This window comes from Monomorium pharaonis, chromosome 2, assembly GCF_013373865.1.
Source record: "Monomorium pharaonis isolate MP-MQ-018 chromosome 2, ASM1337386v2, whole genome shotgun sequence".
In the NCBI taxonomy this organism is placed as follows: Eukaryota; Metazoa; Arthropoda; class Insecta; order Hymenoptera; family Formicidae; genus Monomorium; species Monomorium pharaonis.
In genome coordinates, this window is record NC_050468.1 from 27,091,238 (window position 1) to 27,107,172 (window position 15,935).

The 15,935-nt window shown below is 40.1% G+C and overlaps 1 protein-coding gene and 2 long non-coding RNA genes across 3 annotated transcripts; 2 read left to right on the top strand and 1 right to left on the bottom strand.

Annotated features, from left to right (window-relative positions):
• Positions 1 to 1,695: 1,695 nt before the first annotated feature.
• Positions 1,696 to 5,706, top strand: LOC118644581. Its single transcript, XR_004962349.1, has 2 exons — positions 1,696 to 1,835; positions 1,946 to 5,706. It is a non-coding gene; the product is annotated as an uncharacterized LOC118644581 (long non-coding RNA).
• On the bottom strand, positions 3,552 to 13,006 carry LOC114255450. The gene is made up of 2 exons (XR_003626716.2): positions 9,244 to 13,006; positions 3,552 to 8,317 (listed from the first exon to the last, which is right to left on the bottom strand). It is a non-coding gene; the product is annotated as an uncharacterized LOC114255450 (long non-coding RNA).
• Positions 13,007 to 14,259: 1,253 nt separating this feature from the next.
• On the top strand, positions 14,260 to 15,455 carry LOC118644455. Its single transcript, XM_036283049.1, has 3 exons — positions 14,260 to 14,357; positions 14,614 to 14,764; positions 14,811 to 15,455. The coding sequence occupies exons 1-3, from the start codon at positions 14,260 to 14,262 to the stop codon at positions 14,982 to 14,984; spliced, it is 423 nt and encodes a 140-aa protein (XP_036138942.1). The 3' UTR covers positions 14,985 to 15,455.
• Positions 15,456 to 15,935: the final 480 nt, after the last annotated feature.

Below are 15,935 nucleotides of genomic sequence, written 5' to 3' on the forward strand. Positions count from 1 at the left end.
TGATATTTGTGAGACTAATCCTGTTAATTAAGCTCAAACTTTCCTCCAACGCAATCGGAGAGGTTGCATGGCCCCTATTCAAAATAATATCGACACTCGGCGCCGCCGTCAGTTAGGTGAAAGAGGCTCGCGATAAAGCGCCTCTCTTTTGGTTCGAATACTTCGGAGAGAATAATTCCGTATGTGTTATTCCCCGAAAAGTACAATGTAAAAGTTTCCCCCTCTGAAATCCAATAATTCCGACGGGAAACGTGAATGCAATACCGGGTGTGTACGTTGCGAAACGTGTAACGCGATCCCTCGCTTTTAGATCGAATAATCCCGCAACGAGGTGTAATATTCGAGGGAAAGAGTCGCGCGGCGCGCGACTGGAAGAAGTTCGTGGCGAACAATTTCATCAGCGCGCACCTTCATCGTCGCACATACCGGTCGGTGTTTTTGCTATCGGGAAGAGGTGGTAGGGGGTCGCAAGGGGAGGAAAAAAAAAAGGGACGCGCGTAAGATATTCCCTTTTCAGCGGCGGTGGTTCGCAATACGGGGCGGCAGCATCCACTCCGTTAATTGATCCGGCGAGGCGCGAGCGATACAGTTTAATAGCCGCGCGTTCGCGCGCGAGAACAGAGAGAGGACTCGGCCACCGGCCGCTGCGAGAAGGGGGCGAGAAGAGAGAGCGTTGATGTACGGCGAGGGGTGACAACGTGCCTACCGTGGGGTTTGCCGAGGTGCGACGGTGGTGGGGCTAGATGGTGGTGAGCCAAGCGGCAACGGACGACGCGAGTTATGGTGGCGAACGGTGACGACGGTGGTGAATGGTGGGGTTGAAAAGCGGCGCGGTCAGTTACGATCGTACGGGATCGTGCACCTGTCGGATCAGTCGGGAGAGCGCGGAAAGTAAGTTCGACGGAGGATCCCGGAACGGTCGCGTTGTTAAAGAAGAACCGGAGACGAAGGCAACCGCGAGGAAGGCAAACGCGAATACGAGGTGACGCGAGTGGCCCGGGCGAACGATCTCCTTCGCCGTGACGACCGACGGAGGGAATTCGATTAACGGACTGATCTCCATCGACGAAACTCCTTCTGCAAACCAAACTCTCTTCGAGAGAGAGAGAAAGAGAGAGAGAGAGAGAGAGAGAGAGAGAGAGAGATCGTTTGTTCACGCGTGGCAGACCGGAGGAGAAGTCGACTTGAACGAAAAGTTTCGGAGGGAGTTTTGCATCCCGTAACTCCGTGAGAGGGATCCGTGTTTATCTTATAAACGTTTCTTCGGGGAAACTCTAAGTTGAAATGTTGCCACCTCCGTCTAGCGAAGTCGTCGATGATCCTCGACGCGATGGAGAACCCGATCCGGCGAGGATAAGTTTCCTCGCCGTGGGTGGAGATTACGTCGGCTGAATGGAAAAGTCTTCCCGGAGAGTTGCGAAAGAGGAATCGCGCTTGCTCTCGGGACTCGCACGACCGCTCGTGGTGGAAAATCTTCACCGGCCGGGTAGCCGAGGATACCGGCGCACGCTTGGGGGCACAGGAGCGTCCAGTGACTCGGTCTAGCTCGTCGGTCTGGGGAAAAATATGGGGAACGGTCGCGTAACCGGATCGTGAGCAACGCCAGCGTGACAAAGTGATTATTCGAAGATGAGTTCTCTACGACGGACGATCAATCAGTCGACGAGGGAGGGCACGTCCATGCGAAGGCACGCGCTCTCCGGGCCCACCACAAAGAGCTTGAAGAACGTTACCCATGCGAACGCGGTGCCCGCCTCGCCGATGCGATACAGGTCCAAATACGAGCTGCGAAGTATCAGTTTGGAGGGCAACAAGGTGCTACCATGGACCGCGAGGTAAGCGAAAGAAAAACTCGACTTTTACGCGGGAAAAAAGGGTATTCTTGTTTTGACAATATCTTCATTTTCTTGGCTGCAATATTATTTTTGCAATAAATTATTTACAGTTTTTCGGGAAAAGAAGATCTTATAGATGCTCCTGAGCATCGACATCTGGCTAGTAACTGTGTTTCAGTACTGATAAGAAGTGTCAGCGCGTAGCTCATATGAGCTAGAAATATTAAATTTATGCAGAAAATTTATGTTATTCAACGCCAAAATGCGTTGCAGACCAAATAGGCTTATCTTTATCTTTATTTTTAAAATGTTAGATACTGAAATGAGATTATACAGCGTTAGACGGCCATAATTTGCTTACATAAAGAATTTATGTATACAGTTTTATAAAAAAAATATTTTTCCGTAAATTTAGAGGAAAAAATATCGAGAAAATACTAATATCAATTTAACACTATTTTATCAAAACTCATACATATATTGTGCTCTTTAAATGACTAAAACAATATTTTGCTGAAATTTAAGATTATCAAATTTTTTAAAGAAAGTTTTAAATTATATATATATATATGAACAAGATTATCATTGTTTCATATACAAACATATATATATATATTTTTTTTTATACAGGTAACAATTTTTTCTACATGTTTATCAGTGTTAATGTATGAACCCAAGCAGAACAATACGATAACATCAAAATGATAGTCACATAAATCGTGACTAATCAAAAAGTGACTTTTAATACTTATTTTGAAATCATTTTGACATTTTAATGTCACAATGACTTTTTATTTTGCTTGGGAATATTACAAAGGATTGGTTATTTTTATCCCTGGCTACGCTGCTTTTATTAATTATCATCAAATAATAATAACAATACAATGCGCGCAATTAAAATGAATATTAATAATTATATATACAGTATAAAATAAAGCAAAACTTCTCCCCTCGAAGAATGATATACATAGAAATAAAAAATTTACTTTATATTAAATAATAAAATAAGTACAAATTGGACATAATAACAAAAGTTTTTTTTTTTAAACAGAAAAAAACATAATCAAGGGAAAAATAAGTTGTTGCTCTAATAAACCTTATCTCTGAATTATTCAAGAGTAAAAAAGAGCTTACAGGCAGAGAAAGACTTCGAAGAATAAGAAGCTAAAAGTTTCAGTCTTAATCCCAGGAACTGGTTAGCCTGATACGGTTGACTATCCGGCGTGGGTTCGCGGAAGCGTGCGCATCGTATAATAGTCACTTCAGTGAAATCAATTTTGTGGGTGCTTCACCTTGAGTTGTCTTGTATTTGGAACAGATACTACCGCGACTTGGAAGTTTAATGGCTCTGAGATTAAAGCATTAAAGGCACGAAGCCACAAGCGAACCAATCAATCCGGTATAAAACCGAACAGTCGTGGTCCTCGAAATTGGTTTACCGCAACCGCCGCTGTCGCTCGCTGATATTGATTGATGAGGAAGAGGGTTTTCGATCCCCCGCGACCGCGATACACAAGTCCGCTTCCGCTTAATTATTTAATCGCAGAGACGAGACAAATCTCCGAGCCTTCCGCCCCGGAATTGCAAATCGCCAATGAATTCTTAATCATCAAAGTTACGTTAAACATTAAAATCACTGCTTGTTTTAGAAACGTTGAACCAATTGCAACTTTCATCAACTTTTTTCCCTTGCTGTTAAAACAAATTTTTTTTTTATTGATAGCATTTTTTATCGCGTTCTCCTTGGTTACTTAAAACTTTATAATCACGAAGATAATATTAGCTGTATTATATAACTGGGAAATAAAGCTTTCATATTAACTGACAGGACACTTCCGTCGGATCTTTGAATTTTACTTTGATTACTTCTGTTTTTATTTAATTACTTGCATATGCACTTAAACGTAATCGATACGATGTTAATAAGGGTTCGCGGAATATTCGAATGGCGTACGTTTAAAAGGGTATCGATCATAATATTATTATTTTGATAAGAAATTCTTCCGATTTATTTTCTCTCAAAACAGCGTAAATTACCAGTGACTAAAATTTGCGTATACGTTCGACAGATAATTTTCGCAATTGCCAATAACGTATTCACAATTTCATCATTTTATTATGATTTCATTATTTTCCTAAGAAAAAGGACGCGGTATCGTTCTACATCTCTAGGACTTTGCTCGACCTTCTCAAGTAGCAGTCGGTTATTTTTATTCCCAAAACAAACATTCGTACGATAATACTGACATTTGACAAACAACGTCGGACAATGATAAACAATGTGCCAAAAGGAATTCGGCGGAAACTTTTAATTAGCGAGCGTTCGAGCAAGTGATGACTTTGTAACCTAATTAGTTGCGTAATCCCGATCGATGGGTATCGAATGGAGCGTTAACCGTGCTTCTTAATTGAGCCAAAGTCACCCGATCGTGCGAATGCCATTAGCGCGGGATAAAGCGCCGACCGCGATAATCGGCAATGAGCGGCGCGGATTGCGGTGTGCAAAATCCAGGGCGGATGCGGATGCTCTTTAATCTTCCGGGCGATGACGTGCGTAAATCTGCGATACAACGTGCATTAAATGATTACGAGTGCAGTACTCTCATAACGCCCCGTACGATTTACGAGCGGCCGGTTGAAAATAATTTGAAGATGTCTTACGATTTTACCGAGAGAGGGAGAGAGAGAGAGAGAGAGAGAGAGAGAGAGAGAGAAAGAGAGAGAATAATGTGCGGCATCGGGCAAATTATTCTTGGCGTATCATTCGACCGCACGCGGCCGGGCACGTGCCAGATACGATGTGCTGTAAAGATATACCAAAACGATAGACCCCTTCCCTAGGGATCCACCCCATTATTTCTGATCAATTTGCGAAGTTAACGTTCCAAGACTGTCGCGTTATCGTTCGGGCCCACACGCGGGTACGTGCGGCGCTCGCCCGTTCGACACCAGCTCCGACATCGATTTTTAATAAGCCAGCTACAGGCGCATTAATTAGCCTCCCTCGGCGACCGGAGCGTGCCCGAATTAATTCCGCCGTCGGAACGTTTTCCGTAATGCAATCGTGCGACGATGTCGCCCTTTCGATCGTTACGTTTAATATGCATACGTAATCCTCGACTTAGCACCCAAGTGGAAGGAAAGATAGCAGTTAATAGAGACGAAAGAAAGGGGGGAAAAAACTGCGTGACGCTGTACCTTGAGTGCCTTGAGAAGAGGATGAGGTGTCCAATGTCAAATATCAATTTTCGAATGTCAGGAAAACGTTTAGCGTGATCTCCACGTTGACGAATAGCGAGATATTATACGGAATCAAAAGAAGCGCGAATTTTGTTATTAAACACCGATAAATATTCAACAGCGACACGGCATTCGTTACTGCGGTTCCCGTAATTAGCTATAATTTATAATTAACGTTTTATGATTCATGTTTATTCAATTGCGCCTGGATGTGCTACAATTTAGAATATTACATTGCGAAATCACAGCGGCAAGACACCCCCCCCCCCCCGTTTCAAATTTTACTACTGCTCTTTGCTATTTCTAGCAAATTCTATTATTACTTTCGACTATTGTGTTACTACACACACAGAGATTGTATCGTACTTGAATCGTTCGAAATTTAATTGCTTTATCCGGCAACGAAGCGTTCAAGCGAGACACGGCTCTTCTTTATGATCCACTTCATTTCTCCGCGGGGATAATGAGATTAACCCTCCCTGCAAAGACGCGTGAGCTACCGAAAGCAGGTATGTTTCGCCATGAAAGGTTCCTCCTGGCGTCACAATGTTATAATGTCAACGGGGAGACGTGCTCCCTTCGAGCGCTTATCATATGTTTGCGATAATCCATGCGTGATATCGTGAAATATTGAAAAAAAAAAAAAAAAAAAAAGATCCCGACTCATCGAAATTCCATCGATATTCCTCGATCGATAGACTTGACGGCATCGGAACGCTCTTCACCGAGACATCGATTCGTTGTATTATTATACTAGAAAAATGTTTCTTAAAGCTTTCTTCTGCTTCGAGAAAACACACCCCGTTGCAAGGGAAATCTTTACGTGATAACGATATCAAAGATAAAAAATAAAGCTAAAACAAACTCTCAATCTTGTATATTTAATATTTTAATATTATTATTATTTTATTTGTGTCAATGTTATTATTTTAAGGTGCAATTTTTAAATTCGTGCACATTTTTGTATGAACAACTCTAAGATTATGCGAGTATTTATATCCTTCGATGAGACTCCTCGCGGAATTACCAGCGAGATATCAGCAGTCCATCAAGCGTTAGTTTCGAAAGAGTCTAGTCTGAAGGGAGCCACATTACTGACGTTAATCCAAGAGGAATTACGACAGCAGCAGCAGCAGCAACAGCAGCAGCAGCAGCAGCAGCGGCAACAACGGTATTGCCAGCGAGTGGCTTCGCGATATCGGATTTCGGTGCCTCACTCTTTATAATTAACCCTTTTGCTATTGGACTCTGGGCCGAGTGTCCGTTGCCGCTCTTTTGTGTCAAGCCGATCAATCTCGATCACGCTCGGCCGAGTGGAAGTCTACCGCGGCATCTCGATGGTGAAGCACGTAGGAGCACCGGGGCGAGGCGGAAATATGGAGCACATAAGGGAGGCGAGAGAGGGAGAGGAGGGGTGGGGACGAGAGAGGAGAAAAAAATCCGCGAGGAAAAACGGCATTACACGGTCAGCCAGGTGGAGAGACGGTATCGGGTGTTAAACCGACGGCATTATGGTCGCGGAAGAACTCGGGCGTTTTCGATGACCCCCGTCCGCGAGAGTTACTATATATCGTTCAATTACGTCACCGCCGTTGGCGGTGGCCCGCATTCGAAAGCACGGTATATCGATTTTGTCGATGCATAACAAGACTTTCGTAGAGTAGCGCCGACGACGCGCCGTCCTGACCGCCGCCGTCGCCGCGGACGGAGGACGGTGATGAGAAAGATCCCGATACTTTGACACGCGAGCTAATAGACCTTTCGCTACTCCAGTAGCTTCAATGACTCCGGGTCGTTAACCCTTTCGACCGATAGATGTTTGACGGCGGCGGTAAATATTTATACATCAGAATTTGTCGCGCTCGTCACGGGGCTATAAATATACAGACTTTACGCGATGCTACACGCACGCACACACACATACACACATATGATATATTATAAGTATTCCGTGGGTAACTTGGTAGTGGTTGGTCGTAGTAAGTAAATAAATATGAAGTAAAAGAATATAAAAGATTAAAGAAGCGGCTTTGAAAAATAATACGCGAATCAATTTTCTATAGATAGTTTATAGTTGTATCCAACTCTCTAGAGGCGAGTGTTGCATACTTGCAATGTTCATTTTCCTCCTATGTAGGTGTGAGTTTCATTAAATTCGAAATCTGTTCAGTTTAGTTATACTTAAGAATTGAAAACGAAAGTATCCAAGCGGGAATAGAATACATTAAATCGGCATTGAATATGGCGTTGTTGTATCGAAAAATAGGTTCTATATTTCAATACTGGCCTTCTGTTGGACTAGCATTGAAATAGTAATAATAATCCAATATATGAATCGATATCGAATAGTAATATTGGACCAGTCTGAAGGATTGTCTCTTACCGGGATGCGCGGTTAAACTTTTTCTTATAAGAATGTTATACGATGCATTAAAATTAAATGCAACCATAGCAGTAAGGCTCGATATTTTCTCCCTCGTACAAAGCGACTCCCCAGGATCTCTAGAGAACCGCAATATTAGATATCAATATCGATTTTTGATGCGGCACCATTACAATGGTATACAGAGAAAAGCGTTTCTTTGCAGTTTCTTGTCAGTTTTTCTGCTTGTTTCGCTTACATTTATTTCACAGAAACAACGTACCTTTAAATGAAACACTATTTTGTTAATTATAAGTAAACTAAATTGTTTGACAGAAAAATTACGATTGTTTGAAACAACACATTTCAATGAAATAATTTTCATTGAAATTAAATTAAATAGCCTTCCCGTGAGATTCCCACTCGCGGCCTACTTTTCGTTAGGTGGCTAGCGGGCCCGTTAATAATTCGCAAACAAGATTTGGCACACGGGGAACATAAGGCCTCGCGAACTTCAATAATTCACGGCTCAACTGAAAATCACGAATGCTCTTAATACTATTAATACTTTTTTAATTCCTGAATATACTAAATTTATTCGGTAGTGAAACAATTCTTTTTTTTAATGAGAAAAATATAATTTAAGTGAAATAATTTGAATACTAAAATAATAAAATGATTTAATGTACAAATTTATATAAACTAAATAAAATAAAATATTTTCACTGAAATAATAACACTGTTTAATCAAAAAATAAATTTAATTATTTTTGTTTTAATTAAATCTTCCAATCGTATCGTTGTTTTTACTACCTTCGGACTATAACTGTGAGTCTATCGTGTCGGATGCCATTTTCTTAAATTTTTAAGTAAAAAAAATCTGAAAAAATTCAGAAAATATCTGTTAATCTTATAGTTGACAATGCCAAGTTATTTTGTACAAAGTTATTTATTGAATATTTTATTTTTAATAATTTTTTTATATATGAGTAAGGGAAGAGATGGTTTTCTTTAAAAATATATATAATAAGTAACATTGAACATGGAAATAGTTTTTTATTGTCAGAAAGATTATGTGTAAAAAATTAAATATCAATAAATTCTTTACTTTTATAGATATTTTTTAAAATAAAATTCGAGTCAAAAAATTTTTCAACAAGACGATACCATTCTTAAATAATAATGATAGATTACGAAAAAAGTCGAGAAAACCTCTAAATTTATGTTCATTATTTTATCATTATTGTATAAACACTGATTTGCACGTTTGTTTTAAATTTCCTTTTTGTTTGCACTACTTTTCCACTATAATCTCAAGAAAGAAGCAGCAAGGTTAATTCTCGCGATATAAATGTTAATTTTTAACGATATAATTCTCCTCTTTTTTTTTTTATCGGTCGCCGAAAGAATCGCAATTTTCGCGATAACGCCGAAAGACTCGACCCGTTTTTGCACCAACACGAAAAAACGCATGTATAACATACGTTGACGCGCGCAACGTGTTTTTTTTTTCACGAGTATATTTAATGTATACGTGCACGAATGATCTTTATACTACGGTCGTATCTGCCTCTACGTAAAAACGTACTCTTCCACCTATACCGCACGCTTTTTCTCAGTCTCAAAAACAATATGAAAGCACACGTAGAACGCAGCCGTGTATATGTTTGCGCAAAGCAGCAAAACTACGACGGTATGTCATAAGGACACGGCCGCCGCCTCTTTCTTTGTGGAAGAAAGTTCCGCGTATGTTTCTCATTTGTCAGCGTGATTAAGATGGACGCGTATAGAGAATACCTTTGTTACCTCTCTCGTTTTGCCTCACAAAGTTGCTCCATTCTGGTGATAACATCCCCCATCGCTTCATATCTTTCAATTCGAACAACTGCCATACTGTTTCCCTTGCAAACTGTATATTATGAGAGCTGCAATTTTTTGTATAAATTAGATTTTGTTTCATTTCTAAAATGAATAATTTGAATCTCATTTACGAAATAAAACATTAATCAAAGAATCGTACATCCACTGCGCAAGGTAACTATAACGACGTGCCAAAGAAAACAAAGAAAGAAGGAGAGCTACGATATAAATTACTAATAGTTTCCAAGTCGTACGAGGCTTTCCGTGTCTATTTTTACGTGCATTATCCGCGAAACTGCATTGGCCAGCGCTATTATCACCGTAAGCCGGCCATGCGCGTTCGAAATGCGTCCTCTTTCCGTACGTATCGCCGTAATCGCGTATATGGTATTTCAATTTACGTAATCAACGACACACATGGGTTTACCTATTGTACGGCAGAACATTCGGATAATGTTCGAGACTCGTTCACAATGGCTAGACAAAATTTGAAGGAACATTTGTGGAATAAAAATAATGTAATTACTTTAATAAATATACATTAAAATAGCAAGCATAATGCCTGTATTTTTCATCATTGGGAAGTATTGCTTCGTCTCTTGAATAAGTAATGTTTGTCACATGTGTTAAATATTGTCGAGTTACCTTGAGTAACTTTACATTTTTAGCATTCTTTTTTAATATAAAAAAACTGCATAATATATATAGTAAATATATATCTGCCACTTCCTCATCACTTTCGTGGAAGTCGCTTAAATCTATTAACCGTATCAGTATTTTCGTGGTAATCGGTTAAATCTCTCGGCAGCATATCGGTATTTTCGTGGAATTTGGCCATGTCTGTTGACAGTATTACGTGTACTTTTCACGACAGCTGCGGCAAATTTGGGAGAAAAAAATTCAATGTGGTTTATTTGAATGACGTGTACACGGAAAGGTACGCGAACACGGTTCGGTTGAAGTATATGAAAATTAAACGCGATACAGATCAGAAAATAATTATGGATTATTAAAATAATTGCATAGAACGTTCAAGCATAATGATAATGCTGTAAAAAGTTGTGACTGGTTTTAGCAACCCAGTATAGACGGCCGACATAATTATTTTGATGGTTTAACAAAATTATTTTTAAATCTATGTATATAAAGCTATTCTTTTTAATATACTTTATCAAAGTTCTATTTGTATAAGCATCAACATAATCTCTGGAAACTTATGTTCTTTTTAACTGAAGCAGGTGTTCTTGCGATTTAATATTTTATTCGATCAAAACCTGGGATTTGCCGTGAAATTAATAAAATTTAATAAAGTTATGCATTTCATATTTTTTCGAATTGTCTTTCCGGATGTGTACCTCGTAAAACCCTATTTATATAATCACGATAAAAACATGTTTTACGCAGGCTTCGCATGTCTGTGAAACACATCGTCTCCTTTCCGCTATTAAGTTAAAAGTGTTTCGATGTCACTTTCTACGGGAGCCTAATACAATAGTCGTCTTTGAAACGTTTCATAACTACCCGACACAAGTACGAGAACTGTCTGCATATCTGTTATTAGTTGCGCAGCTATTGCCTTTCAAATTAGTTAACAATAGAGTGGCAATTATGCACACATGCTAATGGAACAATGCAAGATAAAAGAATTCTCCGAAACAAAGCTTATGACTGCACTGTTACTAGGAAACGATCGACTCCGGTTGTTTTTCAGATCTTTCTCATTGAAAAAAAAAAAATCCCTCGTTTGAATCGCGGAATCTTTCGCGTTTTCAAAAAATTCGGAAATAAAATCTTCGTAAAAATGTAATGCACCAAAAAAATTTTTTTAAAAATATAGACAGATTTCCTAATGTGACAACCAAAATGTATCGCTAATTTTTGTATCTGTTAGAATTTTTGTTGTCACCTATAGAATTTGTAAATTCTGTTTCTATAAGTTAAATTGATTGAAATGCAATACATATACATATCACAGTGTTTACTAATCATTTAACTATCTCAGCTAATTTTTATACATACATAATTTTGCAAAGTTGCAAAGATCATATTTGGAGTGTAATACTGGGCAGTATTAAATTGACCAATAATTATTACTTATTTCGAGTATTAAAAAGTACTAAGCAGTGATTGTAATATTTAAAATAAGTTAATTGCTGGTCAATTTAATACCGCACAGTACTGCATTTTTATAAGGAAAAGAGGCCGACACGTGGAGGCAAAATTGCATGTAAGCGCGCGCGACGGAACGCCCCTGCAAAAAAACCGCGCTATTTTAACGAATGGCCGCCAATGTAAAAATTTCCTCTTCCCTCCTCGTCTTTGATCTAAAGAGGCTTTTACTTTAATGCTGTCACAGTTTAAAGACGCCCTTTGTGAAAATAGACCGGTACGGTATACAGCCAAATGCAATTCCGGCCGTTCCTCCCCACAGCCTTTTCACGTTCCAAGATACAAAGGCTGTTTATAAACCCGAAGCTTATAAGGCGGGTATAGGTACGTTTCTACAAACTTTTTTTTTTTCGACGTTTTAAAAATAGGCCTAAGTACTCTAAAAATATGCCCCGCGCAAACTTTCAAGAACATTCTGTACACTTAACGATCCGCTCGTTCGTGCACAATTGCCTCTTCAGAAAGCACATTCACGTTACGTTCCGTGCAATCGATAATCGCTCTATCTATTTCTATTATTTATAGCGCCGTGCAAGTCGTGCAGCTTTAATAATCCCTCCCTCTTTTATAACGTCAATCAGCCGATACGACGGTGATAACCATAATGACCGGCTCTACCTGTCGCTCTTGAGATTCCTTTCAACATTCAGAGTACACACGCAAAATATTATCGCGCATCATCTATCGCCGGGCCCTCCGTGAGATTTTAAATTTCAAACGACGTCACCGGTGATGATGATTTCGCGTATCGGTTATCATCGCACGGGATGAAATCCCGTTATCTTCATAGTCGTCGATAAGAAACCGCCGGCTGGAACGAACCAACCGGCGGCTTATCGGGAGTCGATAAATCGCCAACGATACGCTTTGGTGAATGCGTCGTCTCTCGAAAAGTTCGGGCTCTAAAAAAATCCGCATGAGAGAAAGCAGACACGTCGTTACGCCTGTCAACGTTTATCGTCTATGCGATTGATCAAGGAAACGTTCGACAATTATACGCGAGCATTTCAATAAATTAATTTGCGAAATTAATACAAAAATATCTTCTCCCCACATGTGCGTGAGATGTCCAGCGCAGAGAATATTTTGACGTCTTGTCATATATGCTCTACACGCAACCCAATTTACTCCCCTCCATAAAGCTATGAGTAACGAGACGCCTGATAAAAGTCACGGCAAGAGTCGTAGCCATTGTGAAGAAAAGTTATTACGTTATCATAATTCTATTATGCACACAACTTCTCTTTCGTACATATTGCATGAGGTGAAAAAAAAAATTGATCGATACATACAATACACAAAGAAACATTACCATTATTATTATTTCCATCAAATATATCTTCCTTAGGTGCCTAAGTCTTGCTTGCCTTTAGCTTGTTAATAAAAATAATTAGTTACTTGAAAACATTCTTCTTATTAAGAAAGATATGTATTTAGATTCTTAATTATAGAAGATGTTCTTTTTTTACGTGTTTTTTTTATAAAACCCTCAAAAATTTATTTCTAATCATTCAATAAAGATAAAAATCTGATTGAAGAATTTTACGGGTCTATAAAAATTTGTAACATGTATCCTTTTTTCATACAAGATTTTAAAAAATATTCCTAATATAAAAAGGAAGAGCTTTGTAAAAAGTTTATTATATAAGAACATATATAAATATGTATAATTATACATGAAATATGTTCATGTGTTTATACTAGTTTCTTTTCTTGTCAAATTTTTGTTTAGTAAAAAAATAATAGTCATACTGAAAAAACAGAAATTAATTAAAAAGATAATTTTTTGCATTGTTTTTGCTTACAAAAAGTTAAGTATAAAAAATATGAAAAAATTGCCCATATATAATTATATTCTTTGAATCATACATGTGATAATACATGGATAATTTTTTCTTATTCTTCATACTCAACTTTGTGTAAAAGAAAGAAAACAACAATGATCTATTTAGATTTAGTTTTTTTCAATATGATTTAGATTTTACATAATAAATTTTGCAAAAAAAAAGAAATTAATATAAACATCTACGGACATATTTTATATATGTATGTCTTATATAAAAAAATTCTTTATCTTATAAGAAAGATTCAAATTTATAATCACTGCCTTTTCAAATGAGAATATGTTACAATATACTAACAACATTTATAATCTACGTAAACGGTTTTGTAATGTTTAATAAATATAAATCTAAATCTAAATATAAATATAAAACATTTTAAATTAAAATTCTGTCAAAGTAATCATTTCAATTAAACTCTATAGGAAAATAAGTTTTCCCTTATTTATTCAAACCTTTGAAATCGACTTTATATTAACAATAACATTTTGTTCGCTACGTTAAACAGTTCTGTCGGGCAGACCTGTCATAAAATTTTCGTACGATTATTTATTTTTTTTTTTTTTCGAGTTTATCAAAGAACTCGAGTATTTTACCGGGAACTCAACAGCAACAATTGTCAAACACCTCTTGCACGAAGCGGCGCGCGGTACGACGTAGAGAGTTTATCGCGTTTATCTGATGCAAAAATCCGGGTTAAGCTCTCTGGCTATTTACATTTCACGAGGACGTCGCCGACGGCGGACGGCGGCGAGGGAATCTGATTAACATTCGGGCTGTGCTAATTCACCGAGCCGCGCCGACCCGATACGCACCCCGGTCGCGCCCCAATCTCGCCGAACCCCGGACGGCGTCGTTTAGATGCCAAAATTTCGAGGGGCCGCGAGAGAGGGAGGAGAAAGATGAGGAGGAGAAGGAAGAGAAGGAGGAGGATGAGGAGGAGGAGGAGAGGATGTCGGCGGCGAACAACGGCGTTGAGATTGAAGGAGCGTCGCGTCGCCCCGGTGCCGGCGAGAATACAGGTCACCGTACCGACGCCGCCGAATCGCGGCAAAGGGTCGCGCATACATATCGATATATATATATACGTTATGTCGGGTACGAGTGACGGCGGCACACGTCACCGCGATAGGGCACTCGGACCCCGTATGCGCATATACATGGAGGAACAAATAGATAAATGAACGGGTGGCGAGGAGGAAAAGGAGAAAGAGGAGGAGGAGGAGGAGGAGGAGGAGGAGCAGGAGGTGGACGAGGGAGAGAGATAGCAGCAGAGAGGAAGGGGGCAATGAAAGACGACAAATAGAAAGAGACACGGGGAGGTGGACGTGGGGACCGACGAACTCGTCGGCACGGCGCCAGTCGTCGAGTCGCCATGTCACTGCGAGCAACTTGCCGCTATCTCGCGGGGGCCGCTGCTGCCCTACGCGCCGGGTTGTGAAGGTTCGCCAAGGGACGTGACGACGGCGGTGGCAACGGCGGCGGCAACGGCGGCGGCGAGCGGCGGCGGCGAGCGGCAGCGGTGGCGACGACACCGCCAGTAGGGGTTGCGGACCCAAGACGCGAGGGAGTGTGTTCAGTGCCGTTCGAGTTCCGCAAGTGGTGTTTCTTTCGCGCCCGGTCGACGACCAAGCGACCCGCTGTAACGTCCAGCGTCGCGCGCGCGCTCAGATTTGACTTGGAAAAACTGAACAATTGCGAAAGGCCTCTCTCCGAGGCCTCCAGAATAGACATAATACGTCACAATTGTTTTCTGCACCCTGCAATAGCGGAGTTAACTGTGTGAACTTGTGCCATCGTCATAAGACTTTTTTCTGTCGCGAACGCAGTCCGCGATCTTGCGATCGATTTCGCAAGTTTGCATGCTTTTTTTAAACGATTAGAGGCGCGTTTAGTCATCGCACGGCTTTCTAAACTGTTTGAAACACTGGTAACGTCTCTCAATAGGAGTTGAGGTGTAAAGATAAAAAAGGGGGAAGAAAATATATCATCTCGGTGACATCGACGCTCGCAGAGTAAAATATCGATAGGATCCGACCTTTTACCTTAGCAAATGAATAGTTTATCAAGATTAATCATATGACCCGGCAAACTTAATTCAGTTAACTCAGTCCGGAAGAATTTGACGCACAATTTTTGAGGGGGAGAGGGGGGGTGGGGAGGGGGAGAAAAAAAACGGGGAAATATCAAAGGTAGCTCATTCAAGAAATGATCGCGTGACGTTAACGTCGCGCTGGTGCAGGTACGTTATTCTAAGAAAGGTCCAAGCCATAATTAAGATAAGTGTTTTACGAAGTGAAGTTTTTATCTTCCAGCTCGGTTCAGAAGGGGAGGGGGGGAGGAAAGTTAAGCTCATAGAAAGTTGGCGCTGGCGAAGGCCGGGGCTGAATAGCGAGTTTGCTTCTGTAGAAACTTCTGACCCGTTTTGAGAATCGTGAAAACGCTTTACCCGATCTTTTTATACGCTGACGCCAAAAGGGAGCTGATTTCGTTCACAGGGAGAACACAAGCGAACGTATCTCTCATTCTTATGTTCGCATGGATCCAGGATCTCGAATAAAATCTCGCGCGGAACCGCGCCACCGAGAGAAGAATAGAGGCTCGCTGTCGCTCTCATATGTCTCCACT

Excerpts from the sequence above, each read along its gene's own strand:
- LOC118644455 (XM_036283049.1), top strand. The coding sequence starts at position 14,260 with ATGTCGGCGGCGAACAACGGCGTTGAGATTGAAGGAGCGTCGCGTCGC. Across the intron at positions 14,358-14,613 it reads ACCGACGCCGCCGAATCGCG|AAAGAGACACGGGGAGGTGG; the intron begins GCAAAGGGTCGC and ends GACGACAAATAG. Across the intron at positions 14,765-14,810 it reads GTGAAGGTTCGCCAAGGGAC|GCGGCGGCGAGCGGCAGCGG; the intron begins GTGACGACGGCG and ends CGGCGGCGAGCG.